The sequence below is a fragment of the Mastigoproctus giganteus genome, chromosome 8 (genome assembly GCF_048544385.1).
Source record: "Mastigoproctus giganteus isolate SK-2022 chromosome 8, ASM4854438v1, whole genome shotgun sequence".
In the NCBI taxonomy this organism is placed as follows: Eukaryota; Metazoa; Arthropoda; class Arachnida; order Uropygi; family Thelyphonidae; genus Mastigoproctus; species Mastigoproctus giganteus.
The window spans coordinates 25,762,069-25,788,318 of NC_143582.1; the positions used below are offsets into that span (position 1 = coordinate 25,762,069).

Here is a 26,250-nt window from a genome sequence, read left to right on the forward strand (position 1 = left end):
ATAATAATATTAAAAATAAAATAAAAACAAAAGCTTTGTCTAACAATACAGTAATAGAAATAACATATTTTTTAAAGATTTTATTGATTTGTAAGATAGACTAAGAAAAAAAAGCAATTAACAGAAATTAAAATATTGTACAGTATATATTTTGATATATACAATATTTAATATCACAGTTAAAATAATTACAATCGTAATATAAAAGGAGACATACAAACCATTAACTTTTTAATAAATTAATCTAATTTAAAGAAAGAATCCAATGTTGGTTGCACAGTTTTTGTCCTATATGCATTTTTAATTACAGCACAGATGTTATCAAATGTAATACAGGTATTCACCGACTTACGTAAGGGTTGTGTTTGACGGAACTCTGCGTAAGTTGAATTTTAGACCACCTTTGCTTCAATCAAAGGTTGCTTTGATTGAAGCAAAAAAAATGTTCGACAAACATGTAAATAGAATTATTTATTCAGTTTTTTTTATCCAATGCGTAAGAAAAATTACAAAAGTGTGCAATTACAAAAATTTCAAAATTATAAAATTACAAAAAAGGGAGGGGACAGGCATATGGTTTTACCTTTTGAGCATTTTTTCCAGAATCAACATCTCCAGCTGATAAGTACACCACTGCAGAGATTGAGGGCTGTGGAAATTTAGAAGGGGTTTTTTCCAACACATCACAAAATTTCTCTGCTGCTGCAGAATTATGCACTGGCGACTTCATTGCATACTTTAACGTTGTGGAAACTGGCGCAGTGCTTGCACCTATAAAACCAACCATTGCTTGCCACGAACTTGACTTGTGGTTCGCCGTACTTATCCTTAATATCTTCATAAATACTTGTTGCTTTTGCTTGAATTGCCATTAGACTCAGGAGCACTCGCTTCTGAATCTGATTTTTCATTCATGGTATTAATAGCTTTTCCATCTTCTATATAGCACCTGAACGCTGTTTTGTGATCACTGTTGATCTTAAATGTGTTGATCCTTTAACATGTTCTTTTATATGCATACTGTCCTTTGAAATAGCATTCACTGTTGAAACAGCAAGGCTTAATTCCCATGCAGTAGATGAAAAACTTTGTCCTGCTTCTTAATCATTTTCATCTTTATTTCTAAATCAATATTGTTTCATTTCCTAGCACTGCCACCACTTGCAGTTTCCATTGGTTGCTTTCCCTTCATCATTGTAATAAGTAAATAGGAATAAAGAGAAGATTCTGAAAATTTATTTATGTTTCTTATATAATTGAGGATTTCAGTGAGGGGAAACATATTTCACCATAATAGCGTAAAAACCCACACATTTCCAGTTATTGAGATTATCGCAAATTCAATAAGATTGAGTTTACTACCCATTTATAATTAGATGCACTAAGAGAAAAGCCCAATAAACTGGAAAGTGCAAATTGTTTTTATTGTTTTATGGTCGTGACCTCCAGATGTTCTTTAAAAATATATTAACAAATCTATTCAAAATTGATTCTTATGACGGAACATATGATAACAATGAAAGAGTAGTGCTCCATTATAAAAATGATCTTTTAGAGAGATAAATAGCTTAGTTATATAGTGAAAATTTCAACTTCCAAGGGCTTGGAATGAATTACCAAAAACACAATGTGTTATTGGGTTCACATTGCAATGTTTTTACAGTATCTACATTTATTCCTACTGGATACAAAATATGTTTCTACAATTTTTTTAAGTTTGCACAGGCCAGTAAAAACTTACGTAAATTCAAATTTATGGAAGTTGATTATTACATAAGTCGGGGAGTGCCTATAGTTGTTTTCTTTATCAACGTTACTGCAGGCCAACACATTCTGTATTATGTTCAATGCATTTTGGGCATCTTTTTTAGATGGCAGTGTGTGCGCTTCTTCACTTTCGCTGTCGCTGGTAACAAAAACGTCATTGTTTTATTTGATGCTCAGCAGCTCTTCTAGTGTTGGCATTACAGTGGTAGCAACTTCATCATCCACCTTCACAAACTCTTCAAATTCACCAACAAAATCCATATGGTCCCTCAAATTCCTCTATTCCTCAGTGTTGCTATCACATTCGTCTGCTGGACCATGTTTTTCAGTGATATTCTCTCCAAAGCCACTCTTTCTGAAGTAGTTGATTATTACACTTGATGCAATACTGTCCCAAGCAATAACATGGTTACAGATAGCATCCAAGACATTCCAGTTTGGCTGCAAGTTGTTGTGGATCAAGTACCTTATCAGGTGGGCTCTGTATGCTCTCTTGAGGTTATAAATAATGCCTTGATCCAGTGGTTGCATTAAACTGGTGGTATTGGGGGGGGGGGGGGGGGGGTAAAAACAACAGCCACATATTTGTCACCTTAAGTGTCTCAGCAGAATGTGCTATACAACGATCTAGAATCATCAAAATGTTCCTTTTTTCTGAAGCCATTCTTCTGTCCACTTTTGATAACCAAAACTGAAAAATTTTGACCATAAGCCTAACACTTCTATTGGCCTCATAATCACAGGGAAGTTGGTTAATTGCTTTAAAACATCTTGGCTCGATAAATTTACTAATCACAAGTGTGCATAGTTTTGTATTGCCATCTGAATTGCAGCATAACAGAACAGCGAATCTTTGTTTATTAAATTTTCTACCATGACAAGACATTTGCTCGAAGAGCAAATGTTTTGTTTGGCGGAAAATTATAAAATAAACCTGTCTTGTCAAGATTGAAAATATCCTTTGCCTCATATTTTTCAAGAGTGGACTGTACAGAACTCAACCAGTCTGTAGCCTTTTCTTTGTTGACTAATCCAGACTCATTGCAAACACTTCACGAAGCCAAGTTATACCTGTCTTTAAATCTTTGGAGGCAGCCACTGCTGCATTTGAAGTCACTAATTTCATGTTGCTGAGCTAGCTAATTTGCCTTTTCTTGCAAAATAGGACCTGATATTGACAAATTAGATTCATGCATTTGTTGGAACTACTCAAAGTTTTGTTTCAAGCTCCTCGTGTTTTGCACCACTAATTTGTTTCTTGTTTTTTATCGCTGCTCCAGTGTCATGCACTTCTTCAAGTCTTTTTCGGTTTTTTAGTATTGTATATAAAGTAGGTAAAAGGATATTGTATCCTTTGCAATGTCTGTTTGCTGCTTTCCATCCTATCAGCCTCTTGCATAATTTTTAGTTTAATTTTCAGGCTTAATTCCATCCGTTTACATTTTGTCGCCATAACGCTAGATAAAATTTAATATAAACAAATTTTTAATTTGAAGACGCAAATTCCAAAAAAGACATTGGCTCAGATAAAATGGCACAAAAAATAGGTTTCTGTATACAGTAGCAAAAGAATCTTTGAACTGGGGTAACAGTTGCAACTGACTTTATTTCCGTGGAGAGCAAGGGAGTGCATATAAACAACTTAGAAAAACTTTTTATGCTTTTTTTAATTTAGCAACTCATCCTTCAAAGAGATGTTTTTCAGAGTGCACTTGACATTGTAGCTACTAAACTGCTTTTGTTTACACAAAACTAATTTCTAACAAGTTGGTTCCATCCTTCGGGAAGTAGGGAGCCAGGTGGCTAGAGGCAATAATAGGGGCAATAATCAGACAGCTCTGCAAAGATTTGTATTAAACATACAAAATTACAATATTTATTTCTCATGGGGTGAGGCCACTCCGTAGCCAGGTGGGAAGGAGCAGCAGCAGCAGTGCGTAGCACACGCTTCTTGATTAGACCGGGGTTCGAGCCCGTCACCACCAAATACGGAGGATGCGGAAAGGTCAGGGAATAACCACCGCCTATCCCGGAGCAATATGGCCTTGGTTGCTAATGCTCCTAAAAACCAAATAACAAACAAACAAACAATCATGGGGTGAAAAAGAACTTTGTAATACATATTAACCGAATTTTGTAATAAACAAATATATTTACATAGAAAAGCTTATCCTTTCACAGGAGAATGGTATGTGCTTCATATAAATGAGTACTTTGTATAAAATGAGTTTGTATTAACGAGATTTTACTTTATTACACTTTTTCATCAACATAGTCACCAGACCAAATGACACATTTTTTCCACCTCCCAATAAGCTTCTGCAGGCCAGTTTTGTGTGAACTCTTCTGATTGTCTTTCAAACCATGGCTCGGCAGCAGAAATCACCTCATCATTAGCAGCAAAGTGTTTTCCACGAAGAAAGGACTTCAGGACAAGAAAGAGAAAGAAATCTGAGAGTGCAAGGTTGGGGGAATAAGCAGGATGTGGCAATATTTCATTTTTTTCATTGACAACATTTAATGTAATGTGCACGTTATGCTCTTTCCTTCTTCTGGTAAGGGGGTCAGAAGTCTGGGAACCCATCTAACAGACGTTTACTCACATGCAACTGTTGATGAATAATGTTCTCCACAGATCCTACATTAATTTGGAGCTCTGCAACTAATTCTTTGAAGTAATACAGCAATCTTCCCGGATTAATGTCTCAATTTGCCTGAGAGGTGGAAACCGAAGTTTAACATTGACAAATGCAAAGTATGTACTGCATATAGGTAGCAGTAGCCCCAGAGAAATGTACCAACTGTGTGGTACTACACTCAGGTAGTGGATAATGAAAAAGACCTGGGGGTAATTGTGCAGTCAGATATGGAGTTTTCTGAACAGTGCAGACAGGTGCAGAGTTTTCTGAACAGTGCAGACAGGATGCCAGACCAGGTCATGGATCTTGTCAATGATATACAGGAATTTTGCTAGCAGGGATAAGGAGGTGATTATCCCTTTGTATAAGGCAGTGGTCAGGCCACACCTAGAGTACTGCATACAGGTCTGGAGGCCTCATTTTAGGAAGGATGTAGAGTTGCTAGAACAAGTACAGAGAAGAGCAACAAGATTGGTGAGGGGAACAAAGGGGTGCTCTTACCAAGAAAGGCTTAAGTTCTGCAAATTGTAGTGTCTGGAGACTTGGCACCTGCGAGGTGATCTGATTGATGTATAAGGCTACTCAGTATTATGTTATATTATATTATGTATAAGGCTACTCAATACTGGTTTATCATCATAATGGTTTGAGTAGCTTCAGTGCTGATGGGATTCTTCCTCTTGCTCAGATTACGAACCTGAGGGAGCATAAACTCAAATTGAGGAAAGACAGTTGTAGAATAGATGTGCGGAAATTTGCCTTTAGCCAGTGAGTAGTTGATTGCTGGAACAAATTTCTATCTGTTGTTGTGGAAGTTGATAGCTTAAATAAATTCAAGGAAGAATTGGACAAACACTTGGAGTGAATGGATGGGTGAAATGGGAAGGCTTTTTTTTGACTGATGCTGCATTAGCTTGCTTTCTTGCATCATATGTTTCTACTAATGCTAATTTTTGCAACACTTCTGTTACAGAATTTGCTAGGCATCCTGGGATTTCTTCATTCACTGAGGTTCTTCCACGTTTGAATTGCTTATACTAATCTGCAACAATGCTGTAACCTGGGCAGTCTCCATAAACAGTAACTTTTTTTTTGTGGATTGTTTTGGGTGTTTTCCCTTACAGAAAGAGGAACTGAATCACTGATCAGTATTCAGCCTTATCCATTGTGAAACTTCACTTTAAACACTGCAAAGAAAAAAAAAAATGAATTGTCAGCTCGTAACCAAAATCTGTGTAGTTGCTATAGAAATTTCATGATATTAAATAAAAATTTTTTATCTTTCTATCACAACTACGTCTGGGTGAATACAAATGTTTTTTGACCCCCACCATACAAAGTTGTGCTATCACCAAGCAGCCCTTTCCATATGTGACTTCTCTCTTAAGAAGTGTATTGAGTCTGATATCCCATCTTCCATCTACCCTCAATTCAATTCAGAACACTAAGCTGTACATTCTGACTTCTTTACAGCTTTCACAGACAGCTCAAAGTCAGAATCATGCATTGGATCTGCTGTTGTCTTTTCAGACTATTATATCTGAGTAGTAGATTCTCTCTGAATGCAGCATATACACTTGAGAGCTGCGTGCTATAGAGTTAGCACTGGATCACATAAGACTTCTCCAACACCACCAATTTATTATATATACTGATTCTTTGAGTGCACTACAGGTTTTATCAGCGATGAGATAAACTACTCATCCTAACCCCATCCTAGGTTCAGCAGATGATATGCACTCTCTATGAAGATGGATTCAATATCTGCTTTTGCTGGATCCCTAGGCCCATTGGCATTACTGGAAACAATTTAGCTGATTCTGCAACCAAATCAGCAGCCTTGACAAATAATCATGACCCCTCAGTCCCCTATATAGACTACAGGCAAATAATTCATAATAAGATATATTCTCAGTGGCAAGGTTTGTGAAATGGGCAGGTAACAAACAAACTACATGAGATTAAGCCTGTTATTAAACTATGGCAGTCTAGTCTGTGAGGGATCATAAAGAGGAAGTTGTTCTTGCTTGTCTCCACATAGGACATAGTCATCTGACACATTCCTTTCTGCTGGGAGCCAATGATCCACCTGTGCACGAGCAGCGGGACACCATTTTATCATTAAGCATGTTTTAAATGAAATTTTAGAAATGCATGTTCTACCACTTTTAGCCATCTAAGTGTGCTATATACACTCAGTCAGATTTTATCTGACAATGACCGTATGTCAGCAGTTTTTAATTTTTTTCAAACTATTAATATTTATATGCTCATATAAAATAATTGTTTATTTTTACTTATATACTGCATTTTATTTATTGATATATATATGTATATATATATAAAACCCTTTGAGGAGGTAACCTTTTTAAAGGTTACCAAAATCTCCATCTTTCTGAAGTTTTAACTTTGATGTGCCGCATTGTAACCTTTGCTGTTTTTGTGCTGTTAAAGCCAAAATCAACTCAAATCAAACTAATTAAATAATTTAGCAATATAAATTCAAATGAAAGTAGAAATCACTTGTCTGGAATGTAATTTGGTAAGTAAATTAAATTAATACATGGGTTCATCATTAATAATAGTTTTTCAGACATTAACTATTTTCCTTCTTTTCAGTCAGTATTTTCTACTATGAAGCAAACATATGGTACTGAGCTTCAGAGCCCACAGGACTCTGACACAAAACTATATAAGAGGTAAGAAAAAGAGATCATGTTATATGAAAGAAGTATTTCTATAAAATAAGCTAAACTTCTCTTTTTGAAAGGGAAAAAAAAAAAAGAGAGAGAGTAAATTATATTCTGAAGGCAAAAGTTGGCCCTGCACCACATTAAAATGTTGCTTCTGTTTTTTTTTTAATCACTCATATCTCTGTGTTCCAAAAATTTTGGTAGCATAACATATATACACTATCCTGCCAGAAGTCATTGGACATCTCTGAGTGCAATAAATTGTATGTAACTATAATATAGTCGGGTCTCCATATTCGCAGATTCGTGTTTTCGCGTTGCCAATTGCGAAATTTATCATACTAAGAATTTTGCTGCTGCTCGCTGCATTCACCTTGAGTGATAGTGGGGCACATATGTCTTCAGTCTCTCAATGAGTGTCATCTCAGTAGGATGGCTTGTGACCTTTGTGTGTTGTGTGTGTCTGCGTTAGGCTACTTGTGCTTAAAATATTACTGTGCTTATGTGAATACTCATGGGTTCTAAACGAAGTGCATCTAGTGACGGACAAAAGCCTAAAAGGGCAAGAAAGTGATGACTTTGAATGAGAAAGTGCAGATTCTAGATAAATGTTGAGAAGGGCTCACACGTACGCAGCTGTAGACTGTATGTTTGGTATCAACAAAAGTACCATACGATCCATACAGAAACAAGAAACTGAGATCAGAGAGGCATTGCAAACTGGTGGAATTCTTACTGCTAAATACACAGCTTATGTACATGATAAAGTGATGTTAAAAATGGAGAATGCACTGTTCATTTGGATTGAAGACCAGCACAAGGAAAACTTGCCTGTGAACATTGGTATGATATCCTCTAAGGCCCTTGTTCTTTACAACAGATTTAAGCAGCAAACCCCCTGTACCAGCAGTACCATGGAAATCAGTTTCATTGCCAGCAAAGGCTGGTTCCTGAAATTCAAGAGGCGTTATTCACTCCATAATGTAAAGATTATGGGCGAGTCTGCTTCAGCTGATCACGAGGCTACTAAGGATTGCCCTGTGCAACTCAAGAAGCTCATCGAGGAGAAGGGACAAACTCGAACAGGTTTTCAATGCCAATGAGATGGCATTATTCTGGAAGAAGATGCCTGAGCGCACCTATATAGCTGTCGAAGAGAAGAAGGCCCCAGGATTCGAGGCGGCACAAGATTGGGTTACACTGCTAGTTTGCAGCAGGCCATACGACAAAGCCTGGCCTAATTTTCTGCGTGCAGACCCAAAAGCTTTTAGAGGACATAACAAAAATATACTGCCTGTGTACTGGATGTGGAACCCAAAAGCCTGGATGACGAAGAACCTCTTCCTGAACTGATTCCACCACTTCTTCATCCCCGAAGTCAAGGAATACCTGGAGGAAAAGGGGCTTCCATTTAAAGTCCTCCTCATCCTGGACAATACCCCAGGACACCCAAGTGATGCACAAGACTATGCAAATGAAGATGTAGAGGTGGTCTTTCTATCCCCTAACACTACCTCCCTTATCCAGCCACTCGACCAGTTGGTAATCAAGGCCTTTAAGGCCAACTTCATGAAGAGGTGTATGGACCGAATCATTGAAGCCATGGACTGTGACAACAACTTCAGCATTATTCAGTTTTGGAAGGACTTCACCATAGCTGACGGTGTCTTCCTAATAAAACACGTGCTAGTGGTGGACATCAAGGACAGTCTGTAAATGCCTGTTGAAAGAACTTGTGGCGCGAAGTTGTGCATGACTTCAGTCCACATGAACAGCGCAAGAAAACCTTCACAGAAATAAAGGAGTTGACCAGGAGAATAGGGGTGTAGGTTTCAAGGACTTAGAGGAGGAGGACATCAACGATTTAATTGATGGACAACACTAATGGATGATGAACTCGAGGAGCTTGTTTGTTCCAACTCTGAGGATGAAGTTGAGGAAGAACTCGACTTGGGAAAACCTAGCGCAGGCAATGCATGATGCCAAATGCCTACTGGGCTTCTTCTATGAATACAACAACAACATGATTCGTGCAGTGAAGTTCAAGGAAAGCCTCAACGATATTTTAACATCATACACAGCCAGGTTCAACGAGTTCAAACAAAAGTAGAGGCAGCTTTCCATCACAATGTTCCTGAAAAGGACTTCTACATTGACACCTAAAACTCCTCTTATCCCCGAACCAGAAGTCTCAACATCAGCCAACCCTGCTTTTTCTCCAGCCTCTGACACCCCTACTACTGAGGAGTACTGAATCCTGTGGTGATAATACTCTGGTGCATGCCTTGTTCTTAACTATGTAATAAAATTTTGATACAATACTGGATTTTCGAAACATGGGTCTAAAATGTTTTTATTGTAAAACACAATTAAAACCTTTTAAACATGTTTAAACATTTTTCTGTTAATTGTAAATCGTTGTATAAGTGTTTAGGCATATGTAGAACACATCTGGGGCTATTTGGGCAAGAGTACAGATTTTTGTGGAATCTCACGTTTTCGCGGGAAGTGTTGACATGTAACCTCTGTGAATATGGAGACCTGACTGTAGTTTCCTGCAATGAAAATATTTTGGCCAATAAAGGTAGTCAGCATTTAGCTGAGAATTCATTTCAAAACACACCATATGATGAGCACTTGAAAAGAGCTCATAGAGTTTGAGGGGAATGACATTTGAATGTCATGTGGGTAAAATGTTTGTGCATGCTGTTGCTTAGGAATTAAACATTTGCAAATCAAATGTTTATAACATAACCAATATGCTGAAGAAATGAAAGTCTAGAAATGACCAGATAGTTGTAAAATACTGGCTAACAGGAGCCAGTGTGCCTTAAGATGGCTGATTACCTCATCTTGCCATCACACCCCCAGAGAATCTGAGTTTAGAGCTGCAATCAGCCATAAGCAAACCTGTAAGTGTTTCTGCAACACATAAAGAGCTGCATATCCTGAATTTTCACAGCCCACAAGCCTTTGATAATAAAAACAAATGTGCACCTTTAGTAGGCATTGTGCAAGCACACCAAACTTTGGGTTGTGAATCTTTGGAAATTGGCCCCGTTGATTCATAAGTTATACTATGTGCTCCTTCAGTCTAATGGATGTATTTGAGTATGGAAGATGCCTAGATGATTCTACTACCTGAGTGTGCTGTTCCAACTGTGAAGTTGGGAGGGAGCATCGTTGTGTTTCTCGTGGTATGGTCTATGTCTTCAAGCTGCAGTGCATGGAACTGTGGGCCGACCGGGCTAGCCAGGTGGGTAAAGTGCCTGCCTGGCAACCCAAAGGTCACGGGTTCGAATCCCGCCTCGGGCTTGGATCAAAGTACTGCAAAAACCTTGGGAGGTGCGCTATGACCACAGAAGCCGATGTGCCAACAACTACCATGGAACTGTGAATTCTGTGCCATAATTGATGTTCTGGACCATTTTGAGTTCCCTAATATTGGTAGTTTTATGGAAGTGGCCCTTTCATCTTACAGCACAGCAATGTTCTGTGTCACAAAGAAGGATAGTGAATGTATGGTTTGAAGAGAACAATTTTGAAACATCACAGTGGCCGGCACACAGCCAGACCTCAACCCATTTTGAATATCTTTAGAATGTAGTAAAGGCAAGTGTCAAGATGTTCTCTAACAAAGCCTATTCATTGGTAGAACTCACTGAATGCTTTAGAGGAAGAATGAAACACACCACCAACTTTCTACCAGCAATTAGTAGAAAGTTATTAATTTCTTCAAATAAATACATGCTTGTTCATGGCTCCAGAGTGGCCAATGACTTTTGGTAGGATAGTGTACACAGTAAAACCTCAGTAATTTGTGTTGATGGGGGAAGGTAGTGCAAATTATAGAATGTGGTTATATGTAAATACTTTTCAAGCCACAGTTCATAAAAACAAGTGAATTTATTCATAATCCATATTTGTGTCCTAACTCTAAATAAATCAACATATATTAATTTAAATGATAGGAGAGAAATATGAAGGAAAGAATATATAATATGTAATGAAATTTAACATGAATAATATGATTTTTTAAATAATAAACTTTAATGAACATTAATAACTCTTATGTAAAATCAATGTAGATGATCTCTCCCAAATCGTATTATATTTTTTGAAGGAATCTGAAATTTTCTTTTGAATAAGTCCTATAGTATTACTATTTCATAGCATCATTATTTGTTTCTCTAAGAGCATAAAAATATTTTTCAAATTCCTCATAAAAATTAAACTTAAGAGTATTGAGGAGTTTTTGGCACTGTATAATTTAACTTTTCTTCACTTTCTGCTTCACCACAGATTTTTGCCTTAAACTGCTGTTGCTATTTCTTTCATCAATTTCACCTTGTGATATTCAGCCTCATCTTAATCTTCTAGCCAACATTCTTATGTCTCTCAAGTTTTTGCCACACTCTTCATCTTTGATTCCATCTAAATTTGATTCCCCCTGATTTCTGTATTCCATTTCAATGTAATAATTCAGATGCCCCTATACCAAATACCTTATAAACTCAGATCTCCTGTTAGGTTCCTAGTTTACTACATGATTATCTTCTGCTCAACCCCCACCTGGTGTTTAAGTTATTCTCTGGTTATTAAATCCCAAATGTAAAACCCTTACATTTGGCATCATTAACTTCCATTTTTCTGGCCATCTGTGGAGGCTACTCAAATCATTCTGAAGGAGCTCAGGCTGATTTGCTTCATAACCACCCTTCTAACCTCATAATGTCTGCAAATTTTAAAATTGGATCTTTTATTCAAACAAGAGTGACCCTTGGCCCTAACAAAAAGCTTTGAGGACCACACTTAAATGGTAAGCTCTGAAGAATAACCATTTATAACAATCTCTTCTCTAGTCTTTCAACCATTCCTCAGTCCATCTGAGGATCTGGCCTGTAATTCCAGTATGCTCCACCTTGAATGTCATTGTCTTATATGAGACTGTTAGATGTCTTTCTAAAGTTTAAATATATAATGTCAGAATTGTTTATTGCATCATACTCCTGTGTCACAGTAGTTTATCAGCTTGGTCAAGCAAGATTTTCCTTATTTTTTTAATAAGATTTCAACATAAAATTTCTTCATGTTGTGATCCACTTAGAATGTTTTTCTCAAGGTTATCCTATAATGCACCCTTGACTATAGACTTCATAACTTCCCTGGCATTGAGGTCACATTTACTGATCTGTAGTTACCCATATTTATCATTTTCTCCCATTTGTAAATTAATGAGATGACATTGCTCCAGCCTAAGGGATTGCTTCTGTCCAACAATGACTCCATGACGTGATTAACCCTAATGATTTGATGCCATCCTTAGTGTCTTTCAATACAACATGGTAAATAACAGTCAGGGTCTAGGGCCTTATTCACTTTCAAGCTCAGTAGTTTTTCATTTATGCTTCCTTAGAGCATCTCCATGAAAAAATTCCCTCCCCAGTTGTTAAGCACACATTATCCATATCTAGTACAATAAATTATTAAACTAATTGTTATAGACCGTTTCTGGATCAACAGTGTGATCCCATCATTTGATTGGAAATAGATTTAGTTGTAGACAAAATTAAAAATTCAAATTAATAAAAATTAAATTACATGTGAATACTAAGTCGGAACATTGAAAAATTATAGTTAAGTGCATTAATGTAAATATATAAAATTAACATGTTTTCTAAGAGTGAATATAAGATAACTTACCAGATACAGCTGAGCAACCATGCCATCAAGACAGAAACTTAAATGGGAAGGGGTGCCTCCGTAGCCAGGTGGGCAAGAGCAGCAGTGCGTAGCACACACTTCTTCATTAGACTGGGGTTCAAGCCCGTGACCACCAAATACGGAGGATGTGGAAAGGTCAGGGAATGGCCACCGCATATCCCTGGAGCAATATGGCCTTAGTTGCTAATGCTCCTAAAAACCAAATAACAACAACAACAAATGTGAAGTGAAGGGAGTGCTGGAGCTATATGTGGTATACAGATTAACAAGTTAATTCCATACCACTTAACATGGAATTGGGAAGTTATCACCCAGTCTTCTGCCTAGTTATTATACTATGGTTATCCATGTCCTCCACTCTATAAGTTGTCAGGATGCAGAGACTTCTGAGGAATTATCAAGGGCTTGGATATACTTTTTTAGTGTTTGCAGTAGATGATTAGAATAAGCTGGTCACCGATTGCTTGCTGTGACTATATTAGGTGCAGCTGATATCATATGCTAATCCTGTAACCAGCCTATCTTCACCAATCATTGTATGGTGATGCCATCCCTCTGATGAAGTCATCAGTCTTAATCTCTACACCATATATATATCCCTAGCACTCCCTTCATTTTGAATTTCAGTTTCTGTCTTGATGGTGTGAAGTCATACTTAGCTATATTAAGTTGGTTGTTTTGTATTCTCTCCCTTAGATAGTATGTTAATTTACATGTAATATGATTAGTTGTAATTTTTCTGTTCCCACCTTGTATTTGCATGTAATTTGATTTTAATATTTTATAGAATTAAATCCCATTTTTAGCCTGATGATGCAATCACACAGTTTATCCAGAAACATAGTATATAATAATTATCCAAACCTAGTAAGGTGTGGGTAACTGTACAGAAGTAAACTGAACTTTTTTTATTTGGAAATACTTGCTCCCTTTCATTTTACATTTATGCAGAGTTGTTTATTGTGTACAATTATGCTTTTTATAAGATGACTTGTCCTGGATTCCAGCAGTTTATTGTGTACAATTATGCTTTTTATAAGATGACTTTTCCTGGATTCCAGCAGTTTATTGTGTACAATTATGCTTTTTATAAGATGACTTGTCCCGGATGCCAGCAATAAATAATCATATTCACATTTATTTATTTATTATTATTATTTATTTTTTTATTTATTTTTATTTTTTTGTTGTTGTTTCTTTTTAAGTCCACTGCTAAATAGACCTAGCTTCTTATGCTATTTTGCATTTATTGATAATAATAACTAACAGTTCTATTATTATTACCACTTCCCCTCCACCTGTAACTCTGATAGCTATTCTGCCTATTACTGTCAGCTTGTTTTCTTATATTTTTATCTTTATCCTGTTCTTAGGATATGGTTATCTACTTTACATTATTAATGGATTTTTGTGTCCAGATAAGTTTGGTAGGATAGTATATATTACATTCACTTATTAAGATGGCATTAATAGTGTTGTTATTTTTAGGTATGTGAATATTGCGAAACTAGCAGGTATGACAGGGAGTCATAAACCAGAAAATTCTAAGTCGCCAAGTAAGGGTTTCACATTGTAAGTATTAATTTTATGCATAAATCTGCCATAAAATTGATTATGTACTGTTTATGGTAAAATAAAATTGGCTCTGCTATTAAAGTATTTGCACAGCAATATTTTCTTATAAACTTTAAGTTTATTCAGATGATTAGTAATTATACATTAATTGGCCTTTGGCTTTAAAGATAGCTGTAATACATCTTGAAATACTTCTGAAAAAATATAGTTTCATAGGAATCTTATTTTTTCCATCCTCACTTAATAGTTGTCGGCTATACAATCAAAAAGGAGTATATTGACTGTACTAATTTGACATGCTAGTTCATCTCAGTAATGTCACATAGGATTCAAGTCAGGACTCTAAGCTGACCAGAATGATTGTGTAGTATTATTCTCTGCATTCCTTCACTTGCTTAAGCTTATAATTTGGCAACCCTTCAGATCAGAGGTGCCTATCTACCTGGCTCTGTGACTTGGGAGTGTTATGATGCTGGTACTTACAGGATCCAATTCCACAAGATTACTTCAGTGTGGATAATACAGAATTGTCTAAAATATAAATGCAGGTCATGGCTTTAAGGATTCTAGCTATTGTGATTAATAGTCCGAATAACAAATACCAACCTAAAATTGTGACATCGCGTCCTTCAAAATTCTATTAATAGTTGATGCACTCTGTTAATATTCTCTGAACATTCTCCAATCCAGTGCTTTGCTTGACCATCTGAATAGTGTGTATTTCAACTTTTTGCTCCATAAGATATCTTTTCATCTTTTCAGAATAGTGGATAATGCCCCACTTCAAGTGATATTGGCATTGTTGCACTTCAGAACTGTAGCTCTACTACAATTATTGTTGATGCCTGTTTATAGAAGGTTGTCCTTAACCCAGCTTGTTGCATGAGTGGTTTTCTGCTCCTCAAATGCATATTTGCTTAATGGTGTAAAATATTATCCCATTTATAACCTTAAAAATTGGCAAGAAATAATTCAAAATTGTTCACTTTTCAATGTCTTTTATTTCAATCTTTTATGAACAACTGCAAAATCTATATTTTTATATTAAAACAAATATTTTAAATTATTTTTTTTTTAATTTATGTAGAACACCTCTGCAGCATTTTAAACATGTTTTTTATCTTCTCATGTTTGAATTATCTCCATTATTATCTTTGATGGACAGTGAGAAAAATGTCAGTTAAAAAAACCTGCACACTTCAGTAACTTGACACTAATCAGATTCTTCCATGATCCAAAATGAGAGAGAATAATGACTGGATACACTATCATAAAGTGTAAAGAGCACACAGTTTCAATGATTGTACTCAAGATATAAACACTAATTTTTAAATTCATGTTTTTATTTTTCAACATGTGCATATAATTATTGAGAATGGGCTTAACTTGATTATGCATTTTTACTTTTTATGTAATAATTAACCAAGTTTTCTGAAATTTCAGTGGCATGATCAAAGAAAATAATTTTGTTAATGAGTAGTGAGAGTTTCAGCTATGTGGACTGAGTGGGTTATGAGTAGAGTACATCTCTAAAGGTCATAATCAATATCACTAAAAATAGTAATCAAAATCTTCCTATTAAAGTATTGAAGAGGATTTCCAGTCCCCTCCCCCACCCCACACTCCAATATAAATGATAGCAGAAATATGTAGTTTCTGTCCACTGAATATTAGAATATTTTGTTATGCACAATAGTAGTAGTACTATATATAATATCTTGATTGCAATCAGTACTACTACATTGTACCCTTTGTGAGAATATTTGTATCCCTTCTTTGTTAACATATATTAACGAATATTCCTCATTAATTTCATTCAGTGAAATTAATAATTTCAGTGAAAATGTAGTTCTCATGTCAAATGGACGTGAATAGCATTAGAATAACATTTTCATATTTGATAACAAGCAAGGTAGCAGCATTCGAATATCTGCCTTTACAGCAACTTTGTCAGCTTAGCTTTACTTTGTGAATTTCTATGTTGCCTAAGTGAAAACATTAGGAATATTAGGGCAAATTGCCCTTTGTTGTTCTGAGTCTTCTATTAGATTGAGAAAAAGACAATAAAAATTCTTCTGAGTTGCTCTGAACATTCTATTTGAAAGCAGTGCCGTACTGAAGCAACTCATTTTGCAGCACTCCAGTGAGAGAGAGAGAGAGAGAGAGAGAGAGAGAGAGACTTCTGTGCCCTCATGGCTAATAATTGATTTGTACGATTACTGCCCTTCCATTGCATTTGAAAAGGCTTGGATTTGAATTCCATTGAGGATGGAAGTCTTGTGAGTTTTTTACACACCATGGTCAAATTAGTCAATCTTAGATGAGGATCATCCTCCTCTCTTAAAGTCAGATTTATTATCAGGAAAATAGACAAATTGGTCATAGAATATAGTTGTTTTTACGGACATTATACACCACTGTCTCCTGACCTTAACTGCCTTTACAGTAATTCTAAAACAAAGTACACAAGACTTCAGTTTTCTTTACTCAATCAACCTTTAACACACTCAAGCAAAGCATAAATGATATCTTTATCATGGTTGATAAAGTTATCATTCCTGTGCTATATTTTACCTTCATTTATTATGAACAACTTTTCATTGGAAATAAAGGGTTAGCCAGGCAAAATTTGAAATTTAAAAAATCTACAATCCTAACCAGCTCTGGCAGACCTTTTTCATGCACCCGTGGCAACCTACTAGAAGAAATTTAAGTCTTTATTTCTTATTCCGTAATAAAATTTCAACCTTCTATGACTTACAGAAGGTTCAGATTTTATTAATATTATTTTTATTTATTTTATTTATTATTTTATTTTATTTTATTTATTATTATTTTTTTTTTCCATTTCTTTGAATCTGTGATTGTAACCATATCCTCTTGTGTAATTTTCTCCATCAGTAATCTCTAAAATAAACCTAATCAGGAGCACCTTTAAATATGAGAAGCTGTTTTCTAAAATGAAATGCATAAAATGAAAACCAAAATTAAGGCCAACAGGTCATGACCTCCAATAAAACAAGGAATAACCATGACGTTCATTTCACCAAACATTGACAATTCTGTGAAAAATGTTCATTCAAAATTACAATCATACATTATTTTCTGTCTTTATTTCTTTTGTTATTATGTAATAATTCATATTCATAATAAACCATTTTAGTGATTAGTTATTCAAAAATCATTCTAAAAAGAATATTTGAATGAAAATATAATAAAACATATATAATGTAACTTAAAAATAATTTAATGGTAATGTTGTGGTGGGTTATCAGTATACATTGCAATATTTTAATTGGCTTGTGATTTTTGCTTTATTGGCACTTTTAATATATTTATTTACCTAAATTAATTTATTCAAATTATTTTGAGGAATGATTTCCTTCAGCAACATGCTTTCTATTTAGTTTTTCCCCTCTTTCTGTTTATTCTGTATATTTACATTATCAGTTTTAGTTTTATTTGTTCTTTACCTGGCTTTGTAATTCTGCTTAATTAATTTAATTTACATTGTATTCCTTTTAACTAATTTAGCAATAAACCCACCTTCTTTCAATTTTATGCACCAGCTCCCTCCTATGCAAACATAAATAAATTTTCCATTTTTAAAATGCCAAAGCTTCTGCTCAGTTTTTTAATACCATTCTTTCTTGTTTTGTTTCATCCACATTACCTATTTTTGAACAAACAAGTCTACATGTGCTTTCTTATTCAGTAATGTTAACTTACACCATTTGTCAACAGTATACATTGTCATATCAGTTATGAGTACAGGAACTTCCCAACTTGCGTAAGGGTTGCGTTCCATGGAACACTATGTAAGTCCGAATTTCCCCCTTGCTTGTGCAGCACTCGCAACTGTACTCGCTGAATTTTTTTTTTTTTTTTTTTTTATGCAACCCCCAAACATGAGAGGTATTAGAACCTATAGTACTTAGTACCGTGCTTGGGTTGGAGGTTGAGAAGACGAAAGAAGATATTTGTTGACATTGGACTTGAACTTCTGTAGATTGTAATTTTCAGGAAATGCGTATGAAGGAAGGTTCTTCCAGAAAACGGCAGTTGAATGAGTAAATGAGGAAGATGAAAAGTTGGTCCTGTGGGTTTGAAGTTGGACAGTAAATGGATGTTGACTGGTGGCGGCACGTGTTCGGACTGTTTTGAAAGAGAGAGCGGGAATTATAGAAGCCAATTCAGAAGAACAGTGCCCATGGAAGTATCTGTAGAACAGGCATGCTGCAGAAACAGTACGTCTATGAGAAAGTGAGTGGAGAGAGACTGTTAGAGATGAATCATTAATTAACCTAACTGCCCTCTTCTGAATGGAATCAAGAAGCCTGAGAGAGGTTTTGTGGCCACCACCCCAGATGTGGGAACAATATTCCATGGCAGGGTGGATTTGCGATTTATACAGAGTGAGCAGCTGTTTGGAAGAAAAGTAACGCCGAGAGCGAAAGAGAAAACCAAGTTTTTTAGATGCAGAGGAAGCAATATTTGTAATGTGCTTGTGCCAAGAGAGATTAGAAGTTAGGGTAATCCCCAAAAGTGATATATCATTTTGCCTAGAAATCGGAGTGTCACTAAAGATAAGCATAGGAGCAGAAGAATCCTTTTTGCGAGATATAAGACAAGACTGAGTTTTAGAAGGGTTGAAATCAACTAAGTTGTCTTTGCCCCACTGGAGAATTACCTGAAGATCGGCATTTAAGGAATTGGCAGCAGATTTTCGAGAAGTTGAAGCTGATTGAGCAGGACAAGGTTTCTCAAAATGGAAAGTGGAATGCAATGTGCTATCATCGGCAAAACTATGGATAGGATTTCCAGTCAATGGAAGTAGGTCATTAATATACAAGAGGAAAAGAGTGGGGGAAAGAACTGAACCTTGGGGGACACCGGCATTAATGGAGAAGTTAGAAGACAGAGAGCCATCTACCATCACCCTCAGTGAGCGATCAGAGAGAAAACTGGATAACCAATTACTAAAAACAGTTGGCAAACCATAAGATGGAAGCTTGTTTAGAAGACCTTTATGCCAAACACGATCAAAAGCCTTTCAGATGTCAAGAACAACTACTTGTGTTTCACCGAACCTTTCCATTGAATTAGTCCATAAATGGGTAACATAAGCCAGAATATCACCAGTGGATCGACACTGACGGAATCCATACTGGCGATCGTTGATCAGACGGAAGGTGTCTAGGTAGTTGAAGAGTTGGTAGTTAATTTATTTCTCCATAACTTTAGAAAGAGTAGAAGTAGTTGCAATGGGACGATAATTGGATGGGAGGGATTTGTCACCCTTTTTAGGAACTGGCTGGATATGAGCAAATTTCCAAGCAGAAGGAAAAACACCTTTGGAATAAGAAAGTGAAAAAAGGCGGCAGAGAATAGGAGTAAGTTCAGGAGCACAGGTGTTGAGAACAAGTGGAGAAATACCATCGGGACCTGGAGCTTTCTTAGCATCAAGATTCGTCAAAATCCTTCTGATATCCTTTTGACGGAAGACCACAGGAGGCATTGGATGGAGCGTGTTGGGAATGGTGGGAGGTGTTTTACCAAGATCATTAATACATGAGCTGGAAGAAAAATGGGATGCTAGCAGGTCAGCTTTATCCTTGGCTGAAGTGACAACAGAACCATCTGGTTTGGACAGAGGTGGAAGCAGATGTGGGCAAAAGTTGCAATAAATATCTTTGGCAAGAGACCAGAATGCTCGGCTACCATTAGGGCAAGAAGGAAGTTTTCTACTCTTAGCCTGTTCAGACTCTAGTTTGGACTGATTAATAACTGCTTTACAATTGTTGCGAGCTTTGGTGTAGGCAGAAAATGAAACTGAAGAATTAGAAACAAGCCAATTACGATATGCAACATTCTTCTCTTGAACAGCCTTAGCACATTTATTGGAAAACCAAGGTTTAGATAAAGGACGAGATTTTAAAGTGGAGTGTGGGATAAAGGATTCCATTCCTGCAAGAATAATTTCACTGACACGATCTGAGCAAACGTTGACATCAGAAGTTTTGAAACAGTAATCCGACCAAGGAAAAGAAGAAAAGAAATCTCGCAGGTCATCCCATTTTGCATTCTTGTAATGTCAGACAACACGAGGTTGGGAATAGTCATGAGATAAAGGTTCCATTGAAGAAGAGACAATTACCAAGTTGTGATCTGAAGTGCCTAAAGGACCTCTCACTTCAACTGTGTACTTAGAACGGTTGTTTGTGAGAAAAAGATCAAGCGTATTGGCTGTATGATTAGGATTGTCCGGTATTCTTGTAGGTAAATGAACAATCTGTGCCAGGTCATTAGTAATTGCAAAAGCCTCAGCATCTCGACCTGCTTGGTCAGTGTAACTAGAAAACGGAAGCCAGCTGGAGTTGTGAACATTAAAATCCCCAAGGAAATTTACCTCACTGTTAGGAAAGTTGGACTGGAGAAAGTCAAGTTGCAAAGAGAGGAAGTCAAAGAGCTCCAAGTGATTAGTGGAGTTGGGAAAACGGTAGAGACAACAGATGAATTTGACATAATGAGGTAGAGAGATTTTAAGCCAGAGAAGATCAAAGAGAGGAGATTCCAAATTGCCAAGTCTCTGACAAGGAATATCAGAATGGACATATGCACAAGTACCACCTTTGAGGCGAAAGGAATCATACAGCGAATAATTTGGGCATCTGAGATGAGCAGTAGTTGAATCAACCGATAGCTGAGATTCTGTCAGAAAAAGTACATGGGGTTTAGCAGACTGCAAGTGGAAATGGACATCGTTGAGATTAGAATTGAGACCATGTATATTTGTGACATGAATTAGGAAGTGCTTGGGAGGTTTAGATCTTTTCGCAGATAAGCTTGCTCTATTAGTTTGACAATTCATGGTGTATTCAATAGTAAGAAAAAGTGGGTGGACACGCTGTATGAAGTAATGAAATTTTTGGATATGGCGTACACGTGGTGAGAATATACCCAGATCCTTGACATAACGTGGCCTCGACAATGCTCCCCGCATACACACTACTCGGACTCCCTCCAATCACTATCTGGCAGATAGAGATAGCAAGATTATACACTAGCTGATCCGGAAGCCTCCTAAAGAGTTACCAATAGGTTCAGTCCGGTGTACTAACTAGCGGCCGGCCTGCGAACACCGTTTTAGAGCTGTACCCTCGAAATGTAAAGAATATTGGATCTCGCCACGACGTTCATCATAACCTCAAAAGTCATCAATCATACTGCATGATGGAAGAAATAGGGAAGGGTTGACCGGAACTTAGCTCAAGAGACTAAACATGGGTTCCACCACTTCAAGCCTCCGGTAAGCAAAGTGATGGTATTTCACCGGTTGGTGAGAATCATCTACCACCTAGTACTGCCTGGTAACATAGAGGGGCGGCATTCCTTCATGTGGTGTGGGCGCCACACATCGACCCCTGCTTACATTGGTTCACACCTGGGTGGTCCTACCATGTACTTGTGCATGGAGGTTATACCCAGGATTACTAACAGTCCCACCATCGTGAAGGTGCAAGCAGAGGATTTGGCTGTCACAGACCATCCAGACTTCGCCGAAATTGGGTCCACTTGACTTGAGTGCCACCCGAATATCAGTTCCATCAGCGTTTTAGACTCCCAGGTAGCAAGTACAGCTTGTCTGGCATATCTGAGAGAGAGAATGCCTGTGACAACCTCAAGGACCAAGATTGATTGAATCAAAAAAGAAATGTTCAACAAACATGTAAATAGAATTATTTATCGTATTTATTCAATTTTTTAGCTCATGTGCAGGAGGCGCCTCTGTAGCCAGGTGGGAAGGAGCAGCAGTGCGGGGCACACGCTTCTTGATTAGACCGGGGTTCGAGCCCGTCACCACCAAATATGGAAGATGCGGAAAGGTCAGGGAATGACCACCGCATATCCCAGAGAAATATGGCCTTACTTGCTAATACTCCTAAAAACCAAACAAACAACAACATCATGGGCAGGAAAAATTACAAAAGCGTGCAATTTAAAAAAATTTCGAAATTATAAAATTACAAAAAAAGATTGGAGACAGACATAATGTCAGTAAGTTTTACCTCTCGAGTATCGTTGCTTCGGCTGATAAGTACACCATTGTGGAGGTTGAGGGCTGTGGAGATTTAGAAGGGGTCGGCCGCTCAACCTTACGAAAGAACATATTAATGGATGACTGGATGGTGGCTTTTCTCTTTTCATCGTAGATTTTTTTGTAGCAAGCAAGCATATCATTCACCCCTCTGTTAACTTTTAAGAATCGTTTGCTATCAGGATCCATCTTCTCAAACCTCGCCATTGTTGATGCAATTTCATGAAATGCCATTTCCATCTCTCTGGTGATGAAGCTCCTCGGCTCCTCATTTGGTTCATCTTGAGCTTCGTCAGCATTTTCTTCTTTCACTCTTGCTGCCTGCAAGTCAGTAAGTTCTTCGTTAGATAATTCCTTCTCTTCTTCCTCTATTAACTCCTCCACGTCTTTGGCATCAGCCTCCAACTGAAGTAGCTTTGCAACCTTTTCAGTCCTATCTGTAACCTCTTCATATGATTCGTCTTTTTCAAATGCTTCGAAGCCTTTCACGTGCCGTGGGCATATTTTCTTCCATGTGCTATTTAAACAACTTTTAGTAATTTCCACCCAGACCTTATTAATGTTTAAGATGGCGTGGTAAATATTGTAAGATTTCCAAAAGTCTCTTAATGTAAAATTTTCTCAGACCATTCCTGAGCAAATGTTGTGTGTAAATAGTATGCTTTTAAATTTGAAATAACACCCTGATCCATAGGTTGGATGACTGCAGTCATGTTTGGCGGTAAAAGTGTTATTTTTTATTTCGACTGCTTACTCTGAAACAGTCTCGTTTATGTTCTTGTATTCTGTGAAATGCTAATGCTCTTTCTTCACATCAGATCAATATACAGGGTGTTTCAAAAGTGATGGTCAATAACTTAAAGGCGAACTATACAGACTACAATATGCAAAAAAAGCCTAGTAAACATGGGTCCTTAAGTGAATCATTTTCGAGATATTGCAGATTTCTAGTTGAGATCCACCACTGACAAGATGAACTGTACAGAATTGAGATCCACCACTGACTTGTTTGTTTAGGTTAGGTTATGCTCATTCTCTCTGTTTCCCCTCTCTCAATGCTCTGAGACATAGCAGGCATACTAGTACTCGTCAAAGGATAGTCAACATGCACTTCATGTATGGTAAAGCCAATGGTAAAGGCAGTGAACGTGAGGCTGCATGTTTGTACTAAGAAGCATTTCCCTGCCGAAGGCAGCCTAACAGGCACACATTCATCAGGGTACATCAACACCTTAGAGAACATGGGCGCTTCGCACATGGAGTACGAGCAGGTAGGCCCAGAAGCATAACACCTGATGTTGAGGAAAGGGTGTTAGAAAGAACATCTTTTAACATGTAACATCTGTAAAATCCTGTGGTGTTGAAACCAAAAATTTATTAATGTATTATCTTAAGTTTAATAAAACCACTCTTAGCAAAGGATTCATAGCTTTTTGCTAAACTAGTGCTCCCATAGTCAGTGGCAGATCTTAACAGAAAATGTGCATTATCTTGAAAGCAGTTCATTTGTGGCCCGATGTTCACTGGGACTTTTTTTTTTGCTTATTTTGGTTTGCACTTTTCACCTTTAAATTATTGGCCATCATTTTTGAAACACTCTGTATATTTATGATAAAAATGCGATTCTTAACCATTTAGATATTAGGTGACCAAAGCGATTTATGCAGTTTTGTAAGGTTAATATTTTGACAAGATTATGTGGAAGCCATTGTAGATAGATAATTGAATATCCATTGATGCACTTCAGAAGTTCAGTGAGTAAGTTTTCTGGCAAGCATGAAGTGTGGTTACTTAAAACAGTAAAAAGTGATGAAAAGATGCTGCTGCTCTGATTACAGTTATTCAATCATATTTACTTTTGAGTATCAACTGGATACAGATGCTACACAAACAGTCCATAAGATATGCACAGCATTCTGAAACAATACAAAGCATGAACAACCATCCCAAAAATGGTTCAAAAAATTTAATCAGGTGATGAACCACTTTGATGACTCACCTGGTGAGAGATGATTGACCACCATCAAGGACAAAAAATTGAAGACCACTATTGAGTTAGATTTGAGAAAAGCATACCAGTGCTTTTAACAAGATTTCAGTGTGAGTGATGAAACCAGTTATTTGCATTTACATTGACTTGGAAAGATGTACAAACTGGGCAAATTCATTGCACATAAACTCACAGCCAACAATAAACTCCAGAGACTATCAGTTTAACTTGCTTGTTGTTGCATTTGCATCACAATAACGAGCCATTTTTGGACCATTTGTGTGATGAAAAATAGCTTATGTCAGCAACCCCAAATGATCACCACATTGGTTATCATTCTGAACCTGTGCCACATGCATTGAAGCTCACACTTCACCAAAAAGAGATTTTGTTGTATGTCCAGTGGAATACAGCTGGTATCATCCATTATGAGCTTCTGCCCTTTGGCCAAACAATTGCAGAGGACACGATTTTTTTTTTTTTTTTTTTTAAACATATGCTTTAATTTATCCTAAAAATCTGCGCAAACGTTTTTGGTTATCTGATAATTATCAATAGTGCAAATTATATTCAATAACAAGAATTAGCTATATAACATTATGTAAAAATTATATTAAAACATTAGATATATACTGTTACACTTATTGCATAAAATTCACATTGCTGACTAAAAATTCCTTTTATAGCTGCATTTTTTGATATTAAAGTACTCATTATTGATATACTCAATAATGATGTGGACAAATATATTACTGAAGAAGGCTGCCACACCAAATCAGTCAAAATGTGCATTAATGTTGTATTTGAATAGCAGATATATAAACAAAAATTTGGCCCAACTCAACTCTGAAGTGATGGAAATAATGAATCCTTGCCAATCAACCACAATACATGAAAATGAAAACAAATAAAAAAAATATAAGAAATTATGTTTATATGTAGTACTGTATGTATTTATATGCATTAGTATGAATATTTTATTTGATTTTAATTTTATAATGATTACTTGTTTTAAAAGTTTTTATTTTATATTTTCAGAATTAGAAAAAGTGCTTTTCCATACAATACCTCATATCATGTATGCCTTCCATCTGTGAATAAAATAGATAAAGATATCTATAAAGCCTATGTTCAGCGAGGTCAAGTTGGGCCAGGACCACCACCACCACAAAAATCAGTCACTTTGTATCAGTATTACAATGCTAGCAAATTTCGGTGACCAGTACATTTCTGTACATAATGCTCCTGTTCTCCCGAGTCTAAAATAATATATGTGATATTAATTATTTATCATTTTTCATCAATTTCTCTGGACAGTATTATTTACATTATAATTCCCAGTAAGTGGTACAGATGAGCAATAAATTTCTTATCTGTACAAATGTATATATATAACATAATTTAATATTTATTTGGAACAGAGTATTTATATTGCAAAATTTATATACAGGTATTTCTCAACTTTACGAGGTAATTTGTTCCTAGCACATGCTCATAAAGTAGGAATTTATTTCCTATAAATGTAATGTTAAAAACGGGTTACATTCTAACAATGAAATTTGACCATAGTAATGTTAAATAAAGGTCAAAAAACAATTGTTTATGCTTAAACAATGATTTATTTATCAAAAGAAATGAAAAAACAATAACAAAATTATTTGTCATATAAATGTTAAAGAATGTTTATTCTTCATCATCATTGACTGATGATGATGAATAATAATGAGATCATGTTTGCTTATGACATATATTGTTTCCAATGTT

The 26,250-nt window shown here is 36.3% G+C and overlaps 1 protein-coding gene across 5 annotated transcripts in view; it reads left to right on the plus strand.

The window, feature by feature from the left end:
* The window catches only part of FIG4 (polyphosphoinositide phosphatase FIG4), a 150,290-nt gene extending 124,564 nt beyond the window's left edge, over positions 1–25,726 (plus strand). For all 5 annotated transcript variants that reach the window (XM_090379237.1, XM_090379241.1, XM_090379239.1 and 2 more), the window contains 3 exons: positions 7,026–7,105; positions 14,312–14,395; positions 25,525–25,726. In XM_090379237.1, coding sequence (XP_090235363.1) covers positions 7,026–7,105; positions 14,312–14,395; positions 25,525–25,705 — 345 coding nt within the window. In that variant the 3' untranslated portion in view covers positions 25,706–25,726. The remainder of the gene's footprint in view (positions 1–7,025; positions 7,106–14,311; positions 14,396–25,524) is intronic.
* The last annotated feature ends 524 nt before the right edge of the window (positions 25,727–26,250 follow it).